General features: G+C 45.1%; 1 protein-coding gene across 1 annotated transcript in view; it reads left to right on the top strand.

Annotated features, from left to right (window-relative positions):
• Rnf115 (ring finger protein 115) overlaps nt 1–21,336 on the top strand; it is a 55,674-nt gene extending 34,338 nt beyond the window's left edge. The window contains exons 4-9 of the mRNA XM_004659093.2: nt 5,087–5,298; nt 13,082–13,153; nt 15,260–15,332; nt 17,118–17,211; nt 19,588–19,703; nt 20,812–21,336. Coding sequence (XP_004659150.1) covers nt 5,087–5,298; nt 13,082–13,153; nt 15,260–15,332; nt 17,118–17,211; nt 19,588–19,703; nt 20,812–20,943 — 699 coding nt within the window. The 3' untranslated portion in view covers nt 20,944–21,336. The remainder of the gene's footprint in view (nt 1–5,086; nt 5,299–13,081; nt 13,154–15,259; nt 15,333–17,117; nt 17,212–19,587; nt 19,704–20,811) is intronic.
• Nucleotides 21,337–22,238: the final 902 nt, after the last annotated feature.

The raw sequence follows: 22,238 nt of genomic DNA, 5'->3' as shown, positions 1-22,238 counted from the left end.
TTGCCAGAGCCATTCATGCTCTGCATGTTTGCGTGGCATCTTAACTTTTCCCTCTTTTGGGTCTGAGTTGATCAAAAGTAATATAAAAGTAAGTAAAACTAGCCGGGTGTGGTGGCGCACGCCTTTAATCCCAGCACTCGGGAGGCAGAGGTAGGAGGATCACCGTAAGTTCAAGGCCACCCTGAGACTCCATAGTGAATTCCAGGTCAGCCTGGGCTAGAGTGAGACCCTACCTCAAAGAAAAAAAACCAAAAAAAAAAAAAAAAGTAAGTCAAACTAAATAAAATTGTTGATATCCCACTGGTTTTGATCAACAACAACAACAAAAAAAATGGCAGAGCTGGAGATACTGCTCAGTGGTTAAAGTGCTTGCTTGCAAAGTCTGTAAGAACCTTTTAAGTGCTGCACCATCTCTCCAGCCCAGATTAACTTTTCTTAAAAGATTAAAATATGTTGGGCTGGGGAGATAGCTCAGCAGTTAAAGACAATTGCTTGCAAAGCCTGCCAGCCCAGTTTTAATTCCCCAGGAACCTCAATGTGCTTAGTGGTCATGGTGGACTGTGCTAACTAGAAGGTACTTTGCATCTGGTTTATACTGAGATTGCAAGCGTTATCTTTTTACTTTTATCCAGAATAACTTTTTTAAAGTATTTTTTAAATATTTAATTTTTTTATTAGAGAGAGAATGGGTGTGCCAGGGCCTCCAGCCACTGTAAATGAATTCCAGATGTATGCACCACCATGTTCATCTGGTTTACGTGGGCACTGGGAAGTTGCACCTGGGTCCTTCGGCTTTGCAGGCAAGCGCCTTAACTGCTAAGCCATCTCTCCAGCCCGACTTGTTGCTGTTGTTTCATTTTGTTTTCAAGTTAGGGTCCCATGCTAGCGTAGGCCAATATGAAACTTTGTGGTCGCAGGTTGGCCTTGAACTCACAACAATCCTCCTACATCTGCTTCCTCAAATGCTGGGATTATTAAAGGCGTAGGCCACCATACCCATCTATACGCTTTGGTTTTAAGACAGAATTTTTTAGATAAACCATCTCTGTGATTCTTTTGGATGTTTTACTGGAATTCTATGGTAGTGTTCTCCCTTAGATTCATTTTGTTTTGTAGCAATGTCTCTAGTCCTGGCTGACCTTAAATTCAATGCCATATCCTACCTCAATGTCCCATACCATGTCCTTTAATTTTTATTGTATTATTTATTTGAGAGAAAGAGGACAGAGAGAATGGGTGCACCAGGGCCTTTAGCTACTACAAATGAACTCCAGACACATGCACCACCTTGTGGATCTGGCTTATGGGTACTGAGGAATCGAACCTGGATCCTTTGGCTTTGCAGGCAAGTGCCTTAACCACTAAGCCATCCCTCCAGCCCTCCCCTCAGTTTTGTATAAGTTGTGTCCTAAATACCCACCTTTGTGGATGAGTTATTTTTGTCTCAGTCTGCTCATAGACAAACGACCCGAAGCTATTCTTATCCTTAATGTAGATCTAGAAGAAATTTGTAAGATGTCCTCTTTTGGAAAAAAAAAGTTTTAAGCCGAGCATGGTGGCACACACATTTAATCCCAGCACAGAGGCAGAGGTAGGAGGATCACCTTGAGTTCAAGGCCACTCCGAGACTACATAGTGAATTCCAGGTCAGTCTGAACTAGATTAAGACCCTACCTTGAAAAACAAACAAACATGCAAAAAGTTTATTTGTGTGTGTGTGTGTGCATGCGTGCATATCAGGATCACTTGCTGCTGCAGAGAATGTCCATGCCCAACATGGGCTGGTGGGCTTCGCAAACAAGCCCGAGCCGTCTGTCTAGCCCTGCGTGCGCTCTTTCGTCCTTTGCTCTACAGTTGTGGTCCACTGACATTTTGGTATGAAACGTGACCTCGTGAACATTGTTGTATTAGTTTGTACTGATTTGCAGTTTCCAAACAAGTAGCCAAGCTCGTCATGTTGACGTTATAGCTGAGCTGTATCTAAGCTTGAGTCCTCCAGTTTTCCCATAACATCCATTGTGAAAATAATTTATGTCACCGAGAGTGTAAACTCCAAAGATATTGATATTATGAGCTTGGTGCTTAATTTTTAGCTAACACTCAAAAATGTTTTGGTTTCATCTTAAGGATAATTGAAATAATGATTACTTTGACATCTTTTTTTTTTTTTTTCCTGTGAACAAATGCTGTAGAGCATTATTTAGTAGTGAGGAAACCACATGTTTACTTAGTGAAGTGGGTATGCTCATTGATTTCACTTATTGATGGAAAGTTTAGTTCGAGATTAAATGGTACCTTTGCTATGTATTTTTGTTTTGTTTTGCCTTTTAAATATTTTATTTATTTATTTGAGAGAAAAATAGAGGCAGAGAGAGAGAATGGGATCACCAGGGCCTCTAGCCACCGCAAACAAACTCTAGACACATGTGCCACCTTGTGCATCTGGCTTACGTGGGTACTGGGGAGTCAAACCCAGGTCCTTAAGATTCCCAGGCAAGTTTCTTAACCACTAAGACTTCTCTCCAAGCCCTCTATTGTCATTTTATTCTAAACTCTCATTTTAATAATCAGATAAGGAATAATGGGACAAATTTGATGAAAAATACTCAGGTAAATATTTTCTTCCATACATTTTCATACTATGTAATTATGAATTAAGAAAAAGTTTGAAAAAAAAAGTTTGCATTCTGCATCATTTTCTAGTCAAGAAACTAGCAAGCCATCCATTTTCAGCTTATATTTGTGTATGTGTTCCATTGAGTTTCATTAAGGTTTCTTTTTTTTAATAATTTTTTTGTTCATTTTTATTTTTTTGAGATTGACAGAGAAAGAGGCAGATAGGGAGAGAGAGAACAGGCACGCCAGGGCCTCCAGCCACTGCAAACGAACTCCAGACACATGAGCCCCCTTATGCATCTGGCTAACGTGGGTCCTGGAGAATCAAGCCTTGAACCAGGGTCCTTAGGCTTCACAGGCAAGCACTTAACTGCTAAGCCATCTCTCCAGCCCTCATTAAGGTTTCTTATAAGGAGCATGGATAAAGATTTCTCTGTAGTAGCATGGACATCTGTTGTAGATAGTTTCACGTTGTTGGGATAAACATCCACACCAGACACAGTTTATGGAAGGAAGGGGTCGTTTCAAGCATAAAGATGCCAGGGCAGTTCCGTCTGTGGTGGAAGCAGTTGTTTCCACACGTGCCGGCAGAGAGACAGCCAGCAAACTCAAAGGCAGCAGCATGAGCCGCCACCCACACAGACCCCACAGAGCTCAGACCTCCGTTGGCCTAGAATTCAGATCCTCCCCAGTGACACCTCCTCCAGCCAGGTGTCTGGAGGGAAACCCATTAGAAGCTTTAGTAAAACACCTGGGTCTGTAGAGGACATACATTGAACCTATCATAGCATCTAACCAGTGACCACTGAAGAAAATGTCTTTTTCTGCCCCCGTCAATCATTAAATGCATATGATCCTCAAAGAGGGGTGGGCCCCATGGTCTGCTCCCACATGATAACATCTTAAATAATAAAACGTCTGTACTCACACTGCTGTTGAGAAGAATGATATGGGGCCCGAGAAGTTTTGAGTCCTTCCTGAGGGTCTTTGTACGCTGCAGTAATCAGCTTTTCTTTGGAAACTGTAAAGCAAAGAGACATTGATGGAACCAGTATGGAGTACTTGTAGATTACAGTACCTAGTAGTCTCTAGATCTTTGGAAATCTCTTGTGTACAGATAACTAAACTTTAACTTAAGGTAAATTTTTTCCCTCTTGCTTACACTTTCTTTGTTGATCTTCTCCCAAACTCACCTCTCTCTCATCCTTTTTTAGTGATTTAAAGTCTGTACAACAAAATGCTCTTTTTTAAAAAAATAAGTATTTATTTATTTATTAGAGAGAAAGTTAGGGGGGCAAGGAAAATGAGAATATGGCAAGCCGTGACCTCTGGCTACTGCAAATGAATTCCGGATGCATGCATGTGGCTTTACATGGGTACAGAGAAATTGAACCTATGCTCTCAGGCTTTGCAAACAAGCACCTTTAATTACTGAGCCATCTCCCTAGCCTAGAGAACGCTCTAAATAGATATTCCTGTGCTGCTGTGATGGAGGTGCCTTGTCAAGAGAAGTCATTTATGGACATCCGTTTGTACTTTGCGATAATGATGCCTTTTAAAAAAATACTGTATTTGGGCTAGAGAGGTCTTAGTGGTTAAGGCACTTGCCTGCAAAGCCTAAGGACTCAGGTTCAATTCTCAAGGTCCCACAGAAGCCAGATGCACAAGTTGGCACATGCATCTGGAGTTCATTTGCAGTGGCCAGAGGCTCTGGCGTGCCCATTCTTTCTCTCCTTCTGTCTCTAATAAATAAATAAAAAACGTTGTATTTATTTATTCATTCATTTGAGTGGGGGCAGAATGGGTGCACCAGGGCCTCTAGCCACTGCAGTTGAACTTCAGATGCACACACTGCCTTGTGCATCTGACATTATGTGGGTACTGGAGAATCATGCTCTGCTTGACTTAACTGTTGAGTCCTCTCTCCAGCCCCCAATGACACCTTTTTTACAAGTGGATAGATGACATCATTTTACTAAAATCATCGTGTGAATGTAGATGTCATTTGTGATAGACCTAGGGTATGGTGTTGATCTGAATAGTTGCTGTTTAGGACACGGGTCCGTAGTCACTGGGCTCATACTTCTGAAGGGGCAACTGGTCAGAGGCATGTGGATATTAGCTAACTGTTAAGGAAAGAGGCTGGACAGTGGCTTACTTGTATTTGAAGGAAATTAATGTTCTTAAGTTTCAAGCATTTCCCATGTTTACTGTGTGCTTCTGGAGAGAAAAGCCTGTGCCTTTCACACTCTAAGCAAGTGCTCGAACCCTGAGTGATGCTCCCAGTTCTGAATGCATTTTAAAGACTTCTCTCTTCTCTTCTGTGGAACTGAGGAAACATTGTTTTGGAGCTGTTGAATTCTAAAATGCTAAAAGTTACTCCTTTTTGCATTATTTCTTTCATTTTCCTAACATGTAATTTATGTCTGGTTTTGTTTTTTTTTTTTGGTTTTTTTTTTTTTTAAACTAGCTTTGGGACCATTTGGATCACACAATGTTTTTCCAAGAGTTTAGACCATTTCTAAGTAGCAGTCCACTGGACCAAGACAATAGAGCCAATGAGAGGGGTCATCAAACCCACACTGATTTCTGGGGACCAAGTCGGCCTCCAAGGTTGCCAATGACTCGGAGATACAGGTCTCGAGGAAGTGCTCGTCCTGACAGATCTCCAGCTATTGAAGGGTGAGTTATATTTCTCCTATACATTGTTCAGTTTGCCAAAAATTGTTGAAGGACTCACTGTATGTCTAGAATATATATTCTTGAATATGTATGATTTTTATATATAATATATATATATATATATACACACACACATATATACATGTGATATATATGGATAATCTGTTTTGTTTGCTTTGGTTTTCTTTGGGGGCGGGTTCAAGGTAGGGTCTCACTCTGGCCCAAGCTGACCTAGAATTAATTATGTAGTCTCAGGGTGGCCTTGAACTCACGGCAGTCCTCCTACCTCTGCCTCCTGAGTGCTGGGATTAAGGCGTGCAACACTATGCCTGGCTAAAAGTATTTTTGTTTTTTCAAGGTAAAGTCTCACTCTAGCCCAGGCTGATCTGGAATTCACTGTGTAGTCTCAGGCTGGCCTCGAACTCATAGCGATCCTCCTTCCTCTGCCTCTTGAGTGCTGGGATTAAAGGCGTGCGCCACCACGCCTGGCTGGATAACCCCTTATATTGCATATACATATTTTCACACTCTGTCCTTTGTCTTGTTCTTGGTAATTTTTTTAAATTTGTTTTTAATTTATTTGATTTGATTTATTAGAGAAGAAGAGAAAGAGGCAGAGAGAATGGGCGTGCCAGGGCCTTCAACCACTGTAAACTCCAGATACATGCACAACCTTATGCATCTGGCTTATGTGGTTCCTGGGGAATCAAACCTGGGTCCTTTGACTTTGCAGGCAAATGCCTTAACTGCTAAGCCATCCCTCCAGGCCCTTGGGAATGTTTTTTTGCAGGCTGTTTGTAATTTTAAGATGTCAAACCTTTCTCTGGGGAGGAGTGAAGAAGTGGGGGGAGGGGGAGGGAGCACGCAGCTATTCTAGCATAGCGGCTCCCCAGAATAGCAAGGGGGCTGGGGCTGGCGGTGTCTCTGGGGTTCTGTCCCTGTGTTGTGTGAGCTGCGCTGATTGGCATGTGGGGCGGTGGTGGTGCGCCCCCGCCTGCCCCGAGATGCGTGCTTGGAAGGCTGCTGCACTCACCGCTGTACCCACAATGCTGTAGCTTTTGTAGTGCTGTGGACTGAACCTGGGGCCTCATGTATATGCTAAGCCAGCTCCTACCCCTGAGCTACAATTCCAGGGTCAAAGTAGCAGAACCATGGCTCAGATTCTGACACCTTTTGGTGGCAGCCTGAATATCTGGGCCGTAACTGTAGAGGAAAGAGCGAAACTTAATCAGCACTTCCGTAGTTTGGAGCTGATAACTGGATTGATCCCTGGAGACCAAGCAAGGAGCTTTTGTTTTCAGTCTGGGTTCCCTCAACTTGTCTTAATGCAGATATGTTTAGTGGGCACCAGAGGGTCGATGGGCTGCCTCTTCCAGAATCCTGCAGGCATTTTGTCCTCTCTGCCTACGGTGCACGCCGCTGCTTTAAATGTCGTGCAGTGCCCCTTCTTCGCTTGGGGCTTGGTTCTGCAGCTCTGTCTTGAGTATGTACTGCATTGACAGGGTTCTAAAAGCCAGACTGCGTTGAAGAGGTGTACTTGGGCAAGTTCACTCAGTATTCCTTCCTTCCTTGTTCCCTTTGTTAAAGTTGCTTATTGCCTTAAAAAAAAAAAAAAAAAAACTGTAGAGAGGGCTTAACTGTTGGACCCAGGTTCGATTCCCCAATACACACATAAGCCAGCACACCCATTCTCTTTCTCTTTCTCTCTCTCTCTCAATAAATAAATAACTGTTGTGGGCTTAAAAAGTAGGTATGTGATGTATAAAATGTATATATGTTTCTATTTAGGTTGTTTCCATCCTCCTTATAATAAAGGTAATTGACTAAAAAAAAAAAAAAAAAAAAAAAAAACTTTCTCTCTCTTAAATTTTATTTTATTTCCAGAGAGAGAAAGTATAGGAACACCAGGGTCTTTTGCTACTACAAACTTCAGGTGCATGTTCCACTTTTTTTGAGTCCAGCTTATATGGGTACTGGAGGATCAAACCCAGACTCCCAAACATTACAAGCAAGTGCGTTTAACTGCTGAGCCATCTTCCCAGATCACTCTTAGTTTTTTTTTTTTATTTTTATTTTGGTTTTTCGAGGTATAGGGTCTTACTGTGGCCCAGGCTGACCTGGAATTCACTATGTAGTGTCAGGGTGGCCTTAAAACTCGCAGCGATCCTCTTACCTCTGCCTCCCAGTACTGGGATTAAAGGCATGTGCCACCATGCCCAGTCCAAACCCAGGTTTTCTTTTTTTTTTTTTTTTTATTTTTTTTTTTTTTGGTTTTTCGAGGTAGGGTCTCACTCTTGTCCAGGCTGACCTGGAATTCACTATGGAGTCTCAGGGTGGCCTTGAACTCACGGCAATCCTCCTACCTCTGCCTCCCGAGTGCTGGGATTAAAGGCGTGCGCCACCACGCCCGGCTCCAGGTTTTCTTTTTTAAATATATTTTATTTATTTATTTATTCATTTATTTGAGAGAAAGAGAATGGGTGTGCCAGGGCCTCCCGCCACTGAAAATGAACTCCAGATGCATGCGCCCCCTTGTGCATCTGGCTTAGGTGGGCCCTGGAGAATCGAACCAGGATCCTTTTGACTTGGCAGACAAATGCCTTAACCACTAAGTCATTTTTTCAGGCCCAAGCTCAGGGTTTTTTTAAAAAAAATTATTTTTATTCATTTATTTATTTATTTGAGAGCGACAGAGAGGGGAAGAGACAGACAGAAAGAGAGAGAGAGAATGGGCATGCCAGGGCCTCCAGCCACTGCAAACGAACTCCAGACACGTGCGCCCCCTTGTGCATCTGGCTAACGTGGGTCCTGGGGAATCGAGCCTCGAACCAGGGTCCTTAGGCTTCACAGGCAAGCACTTAACCACTAAGCCATCTCTCCAGCCCCCCCAAAATATTTTATTTTTATTTATTTATTTGAGAGAAAGGGGGGAAGAGAGAGAGAGAGAGAGAGAGAGAGAGAGAGAGAGAGAGGGCACACCAAGGCCACTGCAAACGAACTCCAGGTGCATGCGCCCCCTTGTGCATCTGGCTTACATGGGTTCTGGGGAATTGAACCTGGGTCCTTTGGCTTTGCAGGCAAGTGTCTTAACTACTAAGCCATCTCCAGCCCAAGGTTTTTTAAAATATTTTTTTATTCATTCATTTGCAAGGAGAGAGAGAGAGAAAATCAGTGAGTGCACCAGGGCTTCTAGTTGCCCTAGATGCATGCACCATTCTGGAATCTGGCTTTACATGGGTTCTGGGGAATCGAACCAGGGTCGGTAGGCTTTGCACCTTAACTGCAGAGTCATCTCCCCAGCCCCTCACTCTTAGATCATATACTAATCAGGAAGGCTTACCTAGTCCAATGTTTCAAAAGTTACTCAATCTGGTACTTTTTTGGTGATAGTAATCAAAATTCTTTTGGCGAGAAATGGTAGAAGTTCAATTTATAGGCCGGGCGTGGTGGTGCATGCCTTTAATCCCAGAACTTGGGAGGCAGAGGTAGGAGGGTCATCGTGAGTTCGAGGCCACCCTGAGACTGCACAGTGAATTCCAGGTCAGCCTGAGCTAGAGTGAGATGCTACCTTGAAAAACAAAACAAAACAAAAGTTCAACTTACATAACCTAAGGTAAAAACAGTATATTTGGACTCACAGACATCCTCCTACCTCTCTCTTCCTCCAGAGGACTGAGATCAAAGGTGTGTGCCACCACTCCAGGCTCCAAGATACATTGTTTTTGTTTTGCTTTGTTGATTTTTTTTTTTTTTACACTTATCTGTCAGCTTTCATGGACAGTTGCTGCCTTGATCCACTTTTATGCCCACACTTTGGGGTGTGTATGTGTATATTTGTTTTGCTTTTCGAGGTAGGGTCTCAGTCTAGCCCAGGATGACCTGGAATTCATTCTGTAGTCTCAAGCTGCCCTTGCACTCACGGTGATCCTCCTACCTCTGCTGGGATTAAAAGTGAGTGCCACCACACCTGGCTCATGATTTGTTTTATGTCAATAGATTGTATATATCTTTAAAAAAAAAAAATGTTTTGACTTGTTTGAGAGAGAGAGAGAGAGAGAGACAGAGACAGAAAGAGAGAGAAACACAGTGAACATAGGTGTGCCAGGGCCTGTGGCCAGTGCAGACAGACTCCAGATGCACATGCCATTTTGTGCAACTGGCTTTCTGTAGGTACTGGAAAATCGAATCCAGACCTTCAGGCTTTACAAGCCTTTAATCGCTGAGCCATCTCTCCAGCTCCAGTGTATGTCTTAAAAATATTTTATTTTTCAGCCGGGCGTGGTGGCGCACGCCTTTAATCCCAGCACTCGGGAGGCAGAGGTAGGAGGATCGCTGAGAGTTCGAGCCCACCCTGAGACTACAGAGTGAATTTCAGGTCAGCCTGAGCCAGAGTGAGACCCTACCTTGAAAAACAAAAAAAAAAAAAATTTTATTTTTCAGGGCATGGTGCCACATACCTTTAATCCCAGCACTTGGGAGGCTGAGGTCGGAGTGTCACTGTGAGTTTGAGGCCAGCCTGAGACTAATTGTTGGTCATCCTGGGCTAGAGAAAGAGACCCTACCTCAAAAAAAAAAAAAATAAAAGTATAGTCAGCTGAGGCCTGGATGAGAAGGTGTTTGAATAGACAAGAGAAATAAAGGACTGAGCTGAGACTGCCCACAATGCATGGCATATGAGGCGAGTAATGAGGTCTCAGGAGCTTGGGGGAGGGGAGGGGAAGCTGTGCCGCAGAGCATCACCTGGTTCGTGGTTTGAAGAGCTTTGATCCCAGTGCTGGCCTTCGGTCTGCCGTGTGTTTGGGGCGATCGTTCTGGCTGCTGTGCCGAGAATAGCACGGAGGGCTGCTGCTCGGGCCAGAGGCCAGGGCCGGAGCCGGGAACTGTCCGATGCTGGTGCGTTCATCTGAGCTACAGATTCCAGTGGCTGAGGTGAGAGGAGCTAAGACGATTGGGTTATAGGTGTAGTTGGACAGTAGGCGTGACAGGGTCCGCTGATCAGCCACGACATATGACAGAATTAAAAAAGAGTTACGGGTGCCACTGGGGTTTTGGCCTGCGCGACTAGAAAAGTGGCGCCTCCCTCGGCTCACGCGCACAGCGCTGGGGAAAAGCAAGCTTGGGGGAGGGGAGCTGAGCTTATTTAATTTTGTACCTAATAAGTTTGAGGTGCTAATTCCACATTCGAGGAGGTAGAAAGTAGGCAGCAGCCCTGGCTGGGAATAGAATTTGGGTGGTGCCGCCTGTGTGTGTATTTAAAAAGCTCCAAAATTGGATGGAAATACCAAGTGAGTCAAGATAGAAAACAGACAGTGGACCGTGCAGGTATATGGTGCGCTCTTTCTAACTCTTTTTTTTTTTTTTTTTTTTGGTTTTTTGAGGTAGGGTCTCACTCTAGTCCAGGCTGACCTGGAATTCACTATGTAGTCTCAGGGTGGCCTTGAACTCATGGCGATCCTCCTACCTCTGCCTCCCAAGTGCTGGGATTAAAGGCGTGCACCACCACGCTCGACTGGTGCGCTCTTTCATTACAGCACTTAGGAGACTCGGGCAGGAGGATTACTGCAAGTTCATGGTCACCCTGTACTACACAGCACCAGGCCAGCCTGGGGAACGTAAGTGAGACCTTGCATCAAACAAACAGCAAACCGAAAAACAGTAACATTCAGAGAGCAGAGCTGGGAGAGGTGAGCCCAGGGCCCCCAGTGGTGATCCGAACATCTGCTGGGAAGGTGAGGAAGAGTAAGCCAAGACAGAGAAGGACATCCTGGCACTTTGGAAGAAAGGAAAGGGCACAGCTCTGCGACCTATGTGAGGATACATGGGTTGTTTTTCCTCTTCCGTGAGTCTAAAATTGAAAAAGGCCTGGCGTGGTGCCGCACACCTTGAATCCTAGCACTCAGGAGGCAGAGGTAGGAGGATCACTGAATACGCGGTCGTCCTGGGCTACAGTGAGACCCTGCCTGGAAAATAACCAAGCAATAAAATTGAAAACATAACAAACATCGCCTTTTTATTCCTTTCACACCTTTAATAAATGACTTAACCACAACCGAGTATCAGTATACAAAACATTGTAAATACTGTGTGCATCAACTGAAGATCACTTCTGGATCCATTTTGGGGCTACCCTGAGCAGTCTGTGTACTACCAAGTAAACAGAAGGCCTCCTTGTGACTTCCAGAGAGTGAGCTTCCAAGAATGAGTCGTGAGCAGCTGGCGAGCTGCTGGCGAGGGGTCTTGGCAACTCTGCGTGTTCGCATAGGTCAGCTGAAGAGCTTCAAAAAACTAGGCTGCCTTCTCAAACCTGATTATCGCTGTTGACGTACTTGTCATTTCGAACATGTCACTAGCTAGCAGGAGCCAGGGGTGAGGGTCGCCAGATTAGTTGTCTGTTGTCCGGTGACAGGTCTCCTGCAGGCACACGTGAGCTGCACCTGCAAGGGTTAGGATGCCAACAGGAAGACCTGAGCTTCCCCACCAGATGGGCCTCTGCAGGGCTCTTTGAATTTCCCCATGACTTAACCATGGGCTCTGTTCAGAGCAATCCAAGAAGGACAGAAGTAGAAGGAAAACAGTCACATGCCTTTAAAAAAAAAATTGGGGGGGGGGTTGTATTTCAAGGTAGGATCTTGCTGTAGCCCAGACTGACCTGGAATTTACTATGTAGTCTCAATCTGACATTGAACTCATGGTGAGCCTCCTACCTGCTTTCTGAGTATTCAGATCAGCATCCCTTTTAACCCCTCCTCACGTTGGTGCTAGAGATCCAAGGAAATCATTTGAAAACTGCACCATAACATCAGATCCCTTTCCAGCCTGATTTGCAAAAGCACTGTTCATCTGTAAGATGGCAGAATGTGCAAAGAGGGCAGTAATGGTCATAAGCCACATGCAGCAGACTTGAGTCTGGGCATGTCTCTCTCTCTCTCTCTCTTTGTTTTTTTATTTTTTAAGATTTCTTTTTATTTGAGACAGAGAGGGGGAGAGAGAGTGTGTGAGAATGGGCGCACCAGGGCCTCCAGCAACTGCAAACAAACTTCAGACGCATGTGCTACCTTGTGCATCTGCCTTACGTGAGACCTGGAGAATCGAACTTGGGTCCTTGGGCTTTGCAGGCATGCGCCTTAACTACTAAGCCATGTCTCTAGCCCTCTGCTTTAAAATATATATATATATATATATATTTGTTTATTTATGAAAGAGAGATAATAGGCACACCAGGGTCTCTAGCCACTGCAAATGAACTCTAGATGCACCACCTTGTGAATCTAGCTTTTACATGGGTACTAGAGAATCGAACCCTGGTCATTAGGCTTTGCAGGCAAGCACCTTAACCACTGATCCATATATCCAGCTCTGGCATCTCTTTGTAACAGTAAGTAGGAGGCCATCGTGGTTTGGGAGTGGTTGTGATGTCAGTTGTGGGTATCCATACAGGTTTTTTGTTTTGTTTTGTTTTGTTTTGTTTTGTTTTGTTTTGTTTTGTTTTTCAAGGTAGGGTCTCACTCCAGGTCAGCTTGGGCTGGAGTGAGACCCTACCTTGTAAAACCAAATATACATATATATATGTATATTTGACAGAGAGAATGGGCACTTCAGGGGCTCCTGCTACTGCAAACAAACTCTAGGCACATATGCTACTATCTGCATCTGGCTCCATGTGGGTCCTGGGGAATCAAACCCAGGCCATCAGGCTTTGCAAACACGTGCCTTTATCTGTGGAGCACTCTCTCCAGCCCTTCATGTAGTATTTTCATGTATCCTTTTTTTCTTCTTTTAACAGAATAATACAACAGATATTTGCAGGGTTCTTTGCAAATTCTGCAATTCCTGGATCTCCACACCCCTTTTCTTGGTAAGTAGCTAACTTTGTCTCCTGCTCCGCTGTAGTAGTATCCTCAGATGCTATCGTTTCTGCAGATAGAAAAAGTGAAAGAGCTACATCGGTCAGTATGCAGAGGTGACTAGAATGCTGTTAGACTACTGTGGATTACTGAGCCCAAGCTTAATCAGAACTTTTATTTTTATTTTCGAGTTAGGGTCTCTCACTCGAGCCCAGGTTGACCTGGCACTCACTGTATAGTCCCAGGCTGGTCTCGAACTCACAGTGATCGATCCTCCAACCTCTGCCTCCCGAGTGCTGGGATTAAAGGCATGCACCACCAAGCCCAGCAATCAGAACTTTTATTTAAATATCTTACTTGTTAGAAAGAGAAAGTGCACTTGAGCGGGCATGGCTTCCTGCCACTAAAACCAAACTCCCGTGTGCTACTCTGTGCATTTAGCTTTATGTGGGTGCTGGGGAATTGAACCTGGGCCATTGGGCTTTGCAGGCAGGTGTCTTTAACCACTGGGCCATCTCTCCAGCCCCCAGAACTTCTTTGTTGTTGCTCAGACTCAGGTTTTCTATCCTGGTCCTTTGAAATATATGAGTGCTGGGTAGGCCCGGTGCTTTTCCGTTGTGCTCTGAGGATGGGGTTGAAGTGGGGTGAGGCGTGCCCTGCCGGGCGTGGCGTCTGCTTTGTGAGTCTCCCTTCTGGACCATAAAGGAAGGTTTTATTCTTTAAGAATTTCTGGAGGTGATCCAGTCATCTCGGGGCAGTGTCATCAGAGTCATTCCCCGTCACATGAACTCGAGATGCAGTCAGAATCCAGATTCTAGTTCTAGTATCTAGTATGTTGCTTCTTGTGAACAGCACTGATTTTTCTTAAACTCACTTGTAATGATCACAACATAAGATACTCAGATCAAAATGGTATTACATGGAGAATATACATGGATCAGCGTATTTGCAAATCCAAACCAAGCAAAGAACACAGAAACATTACAGGTTTTTATCACAGAAGATAGCCTGTCATAAAGAAAGCAGCATTTTTTTAAATATAAAAAAATAACAAAAAAAACTTTCTGGAGTTGAAAATATAACACTTTCTTCTCCCAAAAGCAAGGTGGTTTGTCAGCAGAAGCAAAACACTGTCATTCAGCACCAGAGTGGCACACGCAGTAGGGATTAAAGAGACCGTCCTCGGGTCTGGACAGGTCTGTAAATCTGCTAACTTTGCCACGGACTTCTGTGGAGCTCAGGGAGACCTCTGCCCCTTGCCTATGCTTGCTCCAGTTTCTAGCCTTGAGTTCATTTAAATGGGGTCTAGCCAGAGTCCAGACCGCCGTTGTTTGGGGTGTTACTCCTACACAGCGGCACCGAGAGAAGTGCCACCAAGCCCTGCCGGAGATGCTCGGGATTGTGACGCAGCGAGCGAGCTGCAGCTGCTTCTCTACAGAAAGCTTTCGCCGTCCCAGGCCCGCGCACCCTCTGAATAGCGCCCTCTGCCATAGGTTCCAGGCCAGCCACATAGCGCAAACTCGCCTTCTTGTTTGTTTGTTTGTTTCCAAGGTAGGGTCTCACTCTAGCCCACGCTGACCTGTGTAACACTCTGTAGTCTCAGGGTGGCCTTGACTTCATGGCGATCCTCCTACCTCGGCCTTCCAAGTGCTGGGATTAAAGGTGTGCACCACCCCTGTTATTAATTGGTGTTTTTTTATTCAAGGGTTTTACTCTAGCCCAGGCTGACCTTGAATTCACTGTGTAGTCTCAGGGTGGCCTCAAACTCACTGTGATCCTCCTACCTCTGCTTTCCAAGGGCTAGGATTAAAGGCGTGCGCTGCCATGCCAGGCAAAACCAGCTGTTCTTAACCTGCAGTCAACTCTTGGCTCTGGCATGTTATATGGCATTTTTGCTGGCATCCCATTCTGTGTGCCAGTTAAATAAAAATTGTAGAGAAAAAAGGTCTATTTCTGGATAATGTGCTTACCCTTACAAATACAGGGAATTCCTTTGCCTCTGATTCCGGAGGGCTTTTGAGCACGCCGAGAACAGTGGCCCCCCCCCCCCCAGTTTTTCTGTGGTATACTGCAGAGCCTGCCACCACCTAATGCTGTCTGTCTCATCTCATGTATAGGAGCGGGATGCTGCACTCCAACCCTGGGGACTATGCCTGGGGTCAGACAGGGCTTGATGCCATTGTAACCCAGGTGAGGAGCTGCCTGTGAGGGCGTCTGTTCAGTGTGTCTCCTGCTTTCCCTCTGCTGCCTTCAAAACCAGCCATCACTCTGCTTCCTCTGATATTTTGAGCTTTTAATTTGCATTTTTACTAAGTGGGCTCTGGGTTTAGCTCAGCATGCCTGTACCTCACAAACCCTAGGGGATTCTGGACAATGCCATTACCTCTTTAGCAGACAGTATGTTGTTTGGGGGCCTTTTGTTCAGTCTTCTGTGATCCTATTAACAGAAGCTTCACAGCAAAGAAGGGCTTCCCTTGCTGAAGCAGGGATTTCTTCTAGATGGGGCAAAGGAGGGGACGGGAGCAGGACAGCTTCTGAGTCCGGGCCATGTGCATGTGCTCCCACTTTAACTGGATTGCCTTTTCATTTCCCCCGTGGACTGCTGGGAATAGGAAGCATGTTGCTCTTATCCACATCTTCTTGTAGGCAGTAATCAGCCTATTTCTTGGCTTTTTATTTATTTATTATTATCTTTTTTATGAAAGAGAGTATGGGCATACCAGGGCCTCTTGCCACTGCAAACACGGGTATTGGTGAAATGAACTCTAGGCCATCAGGCTTTGCAACCAACTCCCTTTTAACTGCTGAGCCAGCACTCCAGTCCCGATATTACCTTCTTTTAAATATTTATTTATTTATTTTTAAATTTAATTTAATTATTTATCTTTTCACAATTTTTATTAACATTTCCCATGATTATAAAAAATATCCTATGGTAATACCCTCCCACACACACACTTTCCCCTTTGAAATTCCATTCTCCATCATATTACCTCCCCATCACAATCATTTTACTTACATATGGAATACCAACCTATTAAGTACCCTCATCCCTTCCTTTCTCTTCCCTTTATATCTCCTTTTTAACTTACTGGCCTCTGCTACTAAGTATTTTCATTCTCACGCAGAAGCCCAGTCATCCGTAGCTAGGATCCACATATGAGGGAGAACATGTGGTGCTTGGCTTTCTGGGCCTGAGTTACCTCACTTAGTATAATCCTTTCCAGGTCCATCCATTTTCCTGGAAATTTCATAACTTCATTTTTCTTTACTGCTGAGTAGAACTCCATTGTATAAATGTGCCACATCATTGTCCACTCATCAGTTGAGGGACATCTAGGCTGGTTCCATTTCCCAGCTATTATAAATTGAGCAGCAATAAACATGGTTGAGCACGTACTTCTAAGGAAACGAGATGAGTCCTTAGGATATATGCCTAGGAGTACTATAGCTGGGTCATATGGTAGATCAATCTTCAGCTGTTTTAGGAGCCTCCACACTGTTTTCCACAATGGCTGCAGCAGATTGCATTCCCACCACCATGTAGAAGGGTTCCTCTTTTTCCACATCCCCACCAACATTTATGATCATAAATGTTGTTCTTCATATTTCTACCCGTTTATTACTTCTGGAAGAATAGAACTTTTGGAGTAGTTAAATGTTATTTTGTATTAAGCTATACTTCTATTCAAGATATCACCACCCATTTGTCACCCCAAATTTGCCTTGTGCCCAAAGGTGGGCTTTGCAATTATGGGTCTGTCTGTAGGCTACCATGACATCACCCTGAGGCTGTAAAGCAGGGAAAGGGAGACTCGAGCCGGGGCCCCGAGGGAGGACGATGTGCGCACTGTTTTCTGGGCGGACTCCCAGAGTTGCTGAGATATTTACCACTGCTGCTGCTGCTTTTTCTTTTCTTTTCTTTTCTTTTCTTTTCTTTTCTTTTCTTTTCTTTTTTCTTCTTCTTCTCTTTAGCTTTTAGGACAACTGGAAAATACAGGGCCACCCCCAGCTGACAAGGAAAAGATCACATCTCTTCCAACAGTGACAGTAACTCAGGAACAAGTTGGTGAGTTCATTTTTGTATTTACTCTGTTGTGTCACGTCAGCACTGCTGTTGAGAATGTCAGGTCCCCGCTGTCCTAAGCTCCTGTGTGGAGCAGTCGCTCTCTGGGTGCGGATGTGGACGGGGCGGGACCTGCCGCCTCACCGGTGCCTCCTGGGCAAGGGCCTGCTGGAAAGAAAGAGGCACGAAGGTGTTTGTAAGACAATTCTAATCAACACAAGAGCTTACTGAGAACAGTGCCCACCACATGATTTGAAAACAGCGCTGGGAAGATGGTAATGACCCTAAGGAGAAAGATCAAGGGACAGGCCAGGATGTATTTCGCATTTACTTGGCATCAGGTGCAGTTAGGAAAAGAGAGCCTACTAAAACTTACCTGCTGCCTAACATGTCTGGCCTCACTTTCTGTGGCAGTTTCTCGGTTTCTCTAGCAGGGTGCCACCCTTCCTGTCTGGTCGACCGCCTACTGTTCCCACAGCAGACTCTAGTTCAGGTCTGATGAGGTCACTCTCTTATGCTGATGCAGATGCCATGCCTGTTATTCCAGTATGCTTAAATTAGTTCATTCTGCTTAAGAAGGGTTCTGTGGGTCCTCAGGTGGAGGAATGAGGAAATTGAAGTGGTCTGAAGGAAAATTAGCTGAGGCTCGCATATTCAATAGAGTGGAAGGGGAGAAAGCAGAACGGGAGTTAAGAAGGCTGGTCCTGGGCTGGAGGGATGGCTTAGCAGTTAAGGCGTTTGTCTGCAAAGGCAAAGGACCCATTTTTGATTCCCCAGGATCCACGTAAGCCAGGTGCACAAGGGGGCACATGCATCTGGAGTTCGTTTGCAGTGGCTAGAGCCCTGGCACGCCCATTCTCTCTCCCTCCCTCTCTGACAAATAAATAAATAAAAATATTTTTGAAAGCTTTGACTTAAAAAAAGAAGCATGGTGCTACGGCACAGGCGTGGTGCTGGTGACAGAAATGGAAGGGTAGATTTACAGGATCACTGTGAGGAAGGCTTTCTTCATTGATTACAAAGTAAGATGAAGGAAGCCAAAAGATTAAAGATGATTTAGAGTTGTACAAAGGTGGTACTGTTGTCACTGGAGAGTAGGCGATACTGGGTGGTCCCTGGTTTGGGTAGAGAGATGGTGTGATGGTTTTAATTGTTAATTTGTTGATCTTGGGATGCCGACTGAGAGTGTGTGTGGGAATGAGCTGTGAAACTGGCAAGAAATGTTGGCTATATTTGGATGGCTACAGACCCAGAATTAGGGCTTCTGTGTGCCAGGCTATTGTTGACTTGGTGTGAGGGGTGTGTGGGGGATCTAGAATGCATGTGGGAAGGAAGCTAGTTAGTGGTCCTCCTCCTCTGAAGGCCTTGACCCCTGTAGGGATGTGAAGTGTGGCTCAGCCACTAGGATGTAGACTAGCTGTGATAGTATTAGCCAAACTTGGGCAACCCAGAATTCGCTACTTAAACTTTTCAGTGCAGTTTGTAACCCTTTCCTCGGAGGAAAAAGGGTTTCCTGATGCTTGATTTGGAGGCCTGAGCTGCATTTTCCTCTACATTTCTGCAGCACCATCTCCCAGTATGGTGTTGAATGAACAGCCTTAGGGCCATCCAGTCATGGTAGAGAGGGAACATGAGAACGGGTGCTGTGAAAGTGGCCGAGACACAATGGGATCTGCTGGATTGCCGCAGAGAGCAGGGTGCTACTGGTCCCTCGGCCGACACGGGCGCTAGAGGCCGTCGCACTGAGAAAGAGGTTCTGCCTATTTTACATCATAGCTAAGCCTCTGCTGAATGTGTCTAACCCCTTACATTTAAAAGTGGACCTATTACATATTCCTATTAGGCCTAGGGATTGTCTCCATTCATTGTTCCTGCTTTTCACTTCCCTGTCTCTTACCACTTCTGCCTCCATTTTGAAATAGAACTAATGCATGTAGATACAACTTTTGTTTCCTTTGATATTTTATATATTTATGAGAGAGAGAATGAGGGCCCGAGGCTCTCTTACTGCAGCAAGCAAACTCTAGACCCATATGCCACTTTGTGCATCTGGCTTTATGTGGGTACTGGGGAATCAAACCTGGGCTGGCAGGCTTTGTTAGCAAGTGCCTTTAACCTCTGAGCCATCTCCCCGGCCCAACTTTTCTTTCTTGTATCTTTTCCTTAAGCATTTCTCAGACTGCCATGTGTGTGGTTTAATGTCTTGTTTCATGTGTTGAGGAGGAGCCCAGCCGTGCAGCCCAGGCTGCCCGTCCACCGTAGGCCTTCCATCCTTCTGCCTCCATTGCCTCGTCCTGGGGCGACAGGAGTTCTGGGATTATGGGCTTGTGCACCCAGCTGGTTGTTGACTGTCTTCAGACACGTTTCTTCCTCCAACAGACAAGGGTTTAGAATGTCCGGTGTGCAAAGAAGATTACACAGTTGAAGAGGAAGTCCGACAGTTACCCTGCAACCACTTCTTTCACAGCAGCTGTATTGTGCCCTGGTTAGAACTGGTGAGTGTGGCGCTGGCTGGAGAGGTGGCTCAGCGGTTAAGGCGCTCGCCTGCAAAGCCTAATGACCCAAGTTTGATTCCCCAGGACCCATGTAAACCCAGATGCACAAAGTGACCCATGCATCTGGAGTCCGTTTGAGAGCAAATAGATCAGGCTTTGGTCCCATAAACCCCCGCTGTCTCCCAGTGCCGCCATCATTCTTGGGTGACTCTCCGTAGCTGGTTTAAGCAGGAGGTTGTAGCACTGCCCCCCCCCGCACCCCCTACACACGCCTCACTCGTGCTCAGGCTGACCTGGAACTGTAGTCTTAAGCTGGCCTCGAACGCACAACAATCCTGCTGTTTTTGCTGTTATGAGTACTGAGATTAAAGACAAGCACCACCATGCCCAGCTTATAAATAAAGTTTTAGTGGAACGAACATATCTATGGTCAGTTTTTAATAGATTGTGGCCAGTTTTGTACGTGGGCAGAGTTGAGGACTTGCAACAGTTAGTTGAGCTTGCAAACCCTCAAATGTTTACTCCCCGTCCTTTCAAAGAAAACGTTTGCTTAGCCCTCATCTGGAATGCACAGGAAGAGGTTGACACCCTCCCGTCACAGTTCAGTCACTGACGACAGGTACTTTTGTCCGATGGCAAATCTTAGCTATTGCTAATTTTCTGGCCTAAAATTCTGTCAGTTCAGCTTAAAATCCCATTCAGGAGATGCCATGTCTTTCTAGTTGTGAAATCAAATCTTTTGTTTTGTTTTGTTTTTAAGTGGAGAACTGGGGGGTTGAACCTTGGGCCTTATGCATGCTGGGGAAGCTAGAGCTTTTCCTCTGAGCTGCATCCCCTGCCCTCAAGTCGTCTTTGGTTTTTTTAAAGTAGAGTCTTGCTCTGTCCTAGGCTGACCTGGAATTCACTTTGTAGTCACAGGCTGTCCTCAAACTCACAGTGATCCTCTTACCTCTGTCTCCCGAGTGCTGGGATTAAAGACGTGCCCCACCGCGGCCGGCTGAAAGTCATAATTTTTGATGTGCTTACTCTTAGGATTTCTTAAGTATTGAATACTTCTAACCTCCCAGAGGTCGGTCTGCTCACATGAACTGACACTTCTCTGTTTCAGCACGACACCTGTCCTGTGTGTAGGAAGAGCCTAAATGGTGAGGACTCCACTCGGCAAACCCAGAGCACTGAGGCCGCCGCAAGCAGCAGACTGAGCAGTGACAGCCAGCTCCGTGACCGATGGACTTTCTGACACTGAGGCCGCCCCGAACCAGGGCTCTCCGCGCTAGTCCTCTTGCCATAGGCGTAAATTATATCCAAACAAAAATAGTAGATGGATGCAGGAGTCACATAAGAAACCCCAACTCATAATATTAATGCAGTGAGTGCATTTCTTCTCTAAAACTAAAGTAGGACCTACGGATGGAGTTGTATGTACAACCACACGCCTCCTGTTCCTGAGCTCCAGAATGATAATGTGTGTGTGAAGCAAATTGTGTTGATTTGCTCCTGCCTGGATAGAATCCATTCCTTAAAGTCAAGCTAGGGTTCCACTGTCACGTTGTCTCGTAATGAAATGTCTCTGCCACCTCCTCCAACCTCGGTCCCACTGTAGTGTGTTGACAGTAAACACAGAGGAACCAGAGCTCTAGGTCCCACTGTTGATGTATATAAAGTCTGCTGTCTTAGTTGTACGAGAGCATCTACTCGTGACCACATTTGCAAGGAGGTGAGGTACGAATCATTCAGAAATCTTAGGCTAATGGTTTTGTCTTGCCTATCCTCAGAACAAATCACAGAAAACTGCAGGGGGAAGGAAAGTGACCTGTCATTATATGCTGTGTTTTTCCTTTTACTTTTAAGGACTCCTTCAGGAAGTATTTTCCCTAGACACCGCATGGCATTCTTACAAGCCTGGGTGTTGCAGGGTGGGAGCACACACCTTCAATCCCGGAGCTAGGAGGATGGCTGTGAGCTCAAGGCAGCTTGAGACTACAGAGTGAGTTTCAGGTCAGCCTGGGCCAGAGTGAGATACTATCTTGGGAGGGGGGGAGTCTGTGGTTAGTAGAAATCTGATTCTGGTCTTTAGTGACCCCAAGTTGGGCAGTAAACAGATAGATATCGAAAGACAGATGTTTGAAATCTTTAGTCATAAGATTTTTTTTAATGACCCCAAACTCATTGTTGTCTTTTCATACTAGAGACCTTATTTAAAAAATAATTTTCCTCATAGAAATAGGATCACTTATTACTGCTTCTGTAGCCAGTTCACTGTTTTGTGGTAACACATTACTTTTCAGGAATTTAAATATTTTATTGTCTCATTTTAATTTGTAAAGTTTTATTTTTCATCTCTGAAGCTTTTTCTGTTCTGCTCGATTCCAGCTGTACTTGGAATCAAACTGATTCATGTAATCATGCCCAAAACAACTGGGTCTGGGAAGTCCAGCCTTACTCTTCAGTGCTAGCAGGATCCACAGTTGCTGTTGAAATGTTCACAGTTGAATAAATGAAGACTGTTGTTACGCTTGGTGTCTCCTGGACACG

The sequence above is a fragment of the Jaculus jaculus genome, chromosome 19 (genome assembly GCF_020740685.1).
Source record: "Jaculus jaculus isolate mJacJac1 chromosome 19, mJacJac1.mat.Y.cur, whole genome shotgun sequence".
NCBI lineage: Eukaryota > Metazoa > Chordata > Mammalia > Rodentia > Dipodidae > Jaculus > Jaculus jaculus.
This window is presented reverse-complemented; position numbering and strand designations above follow the sequence as displayed.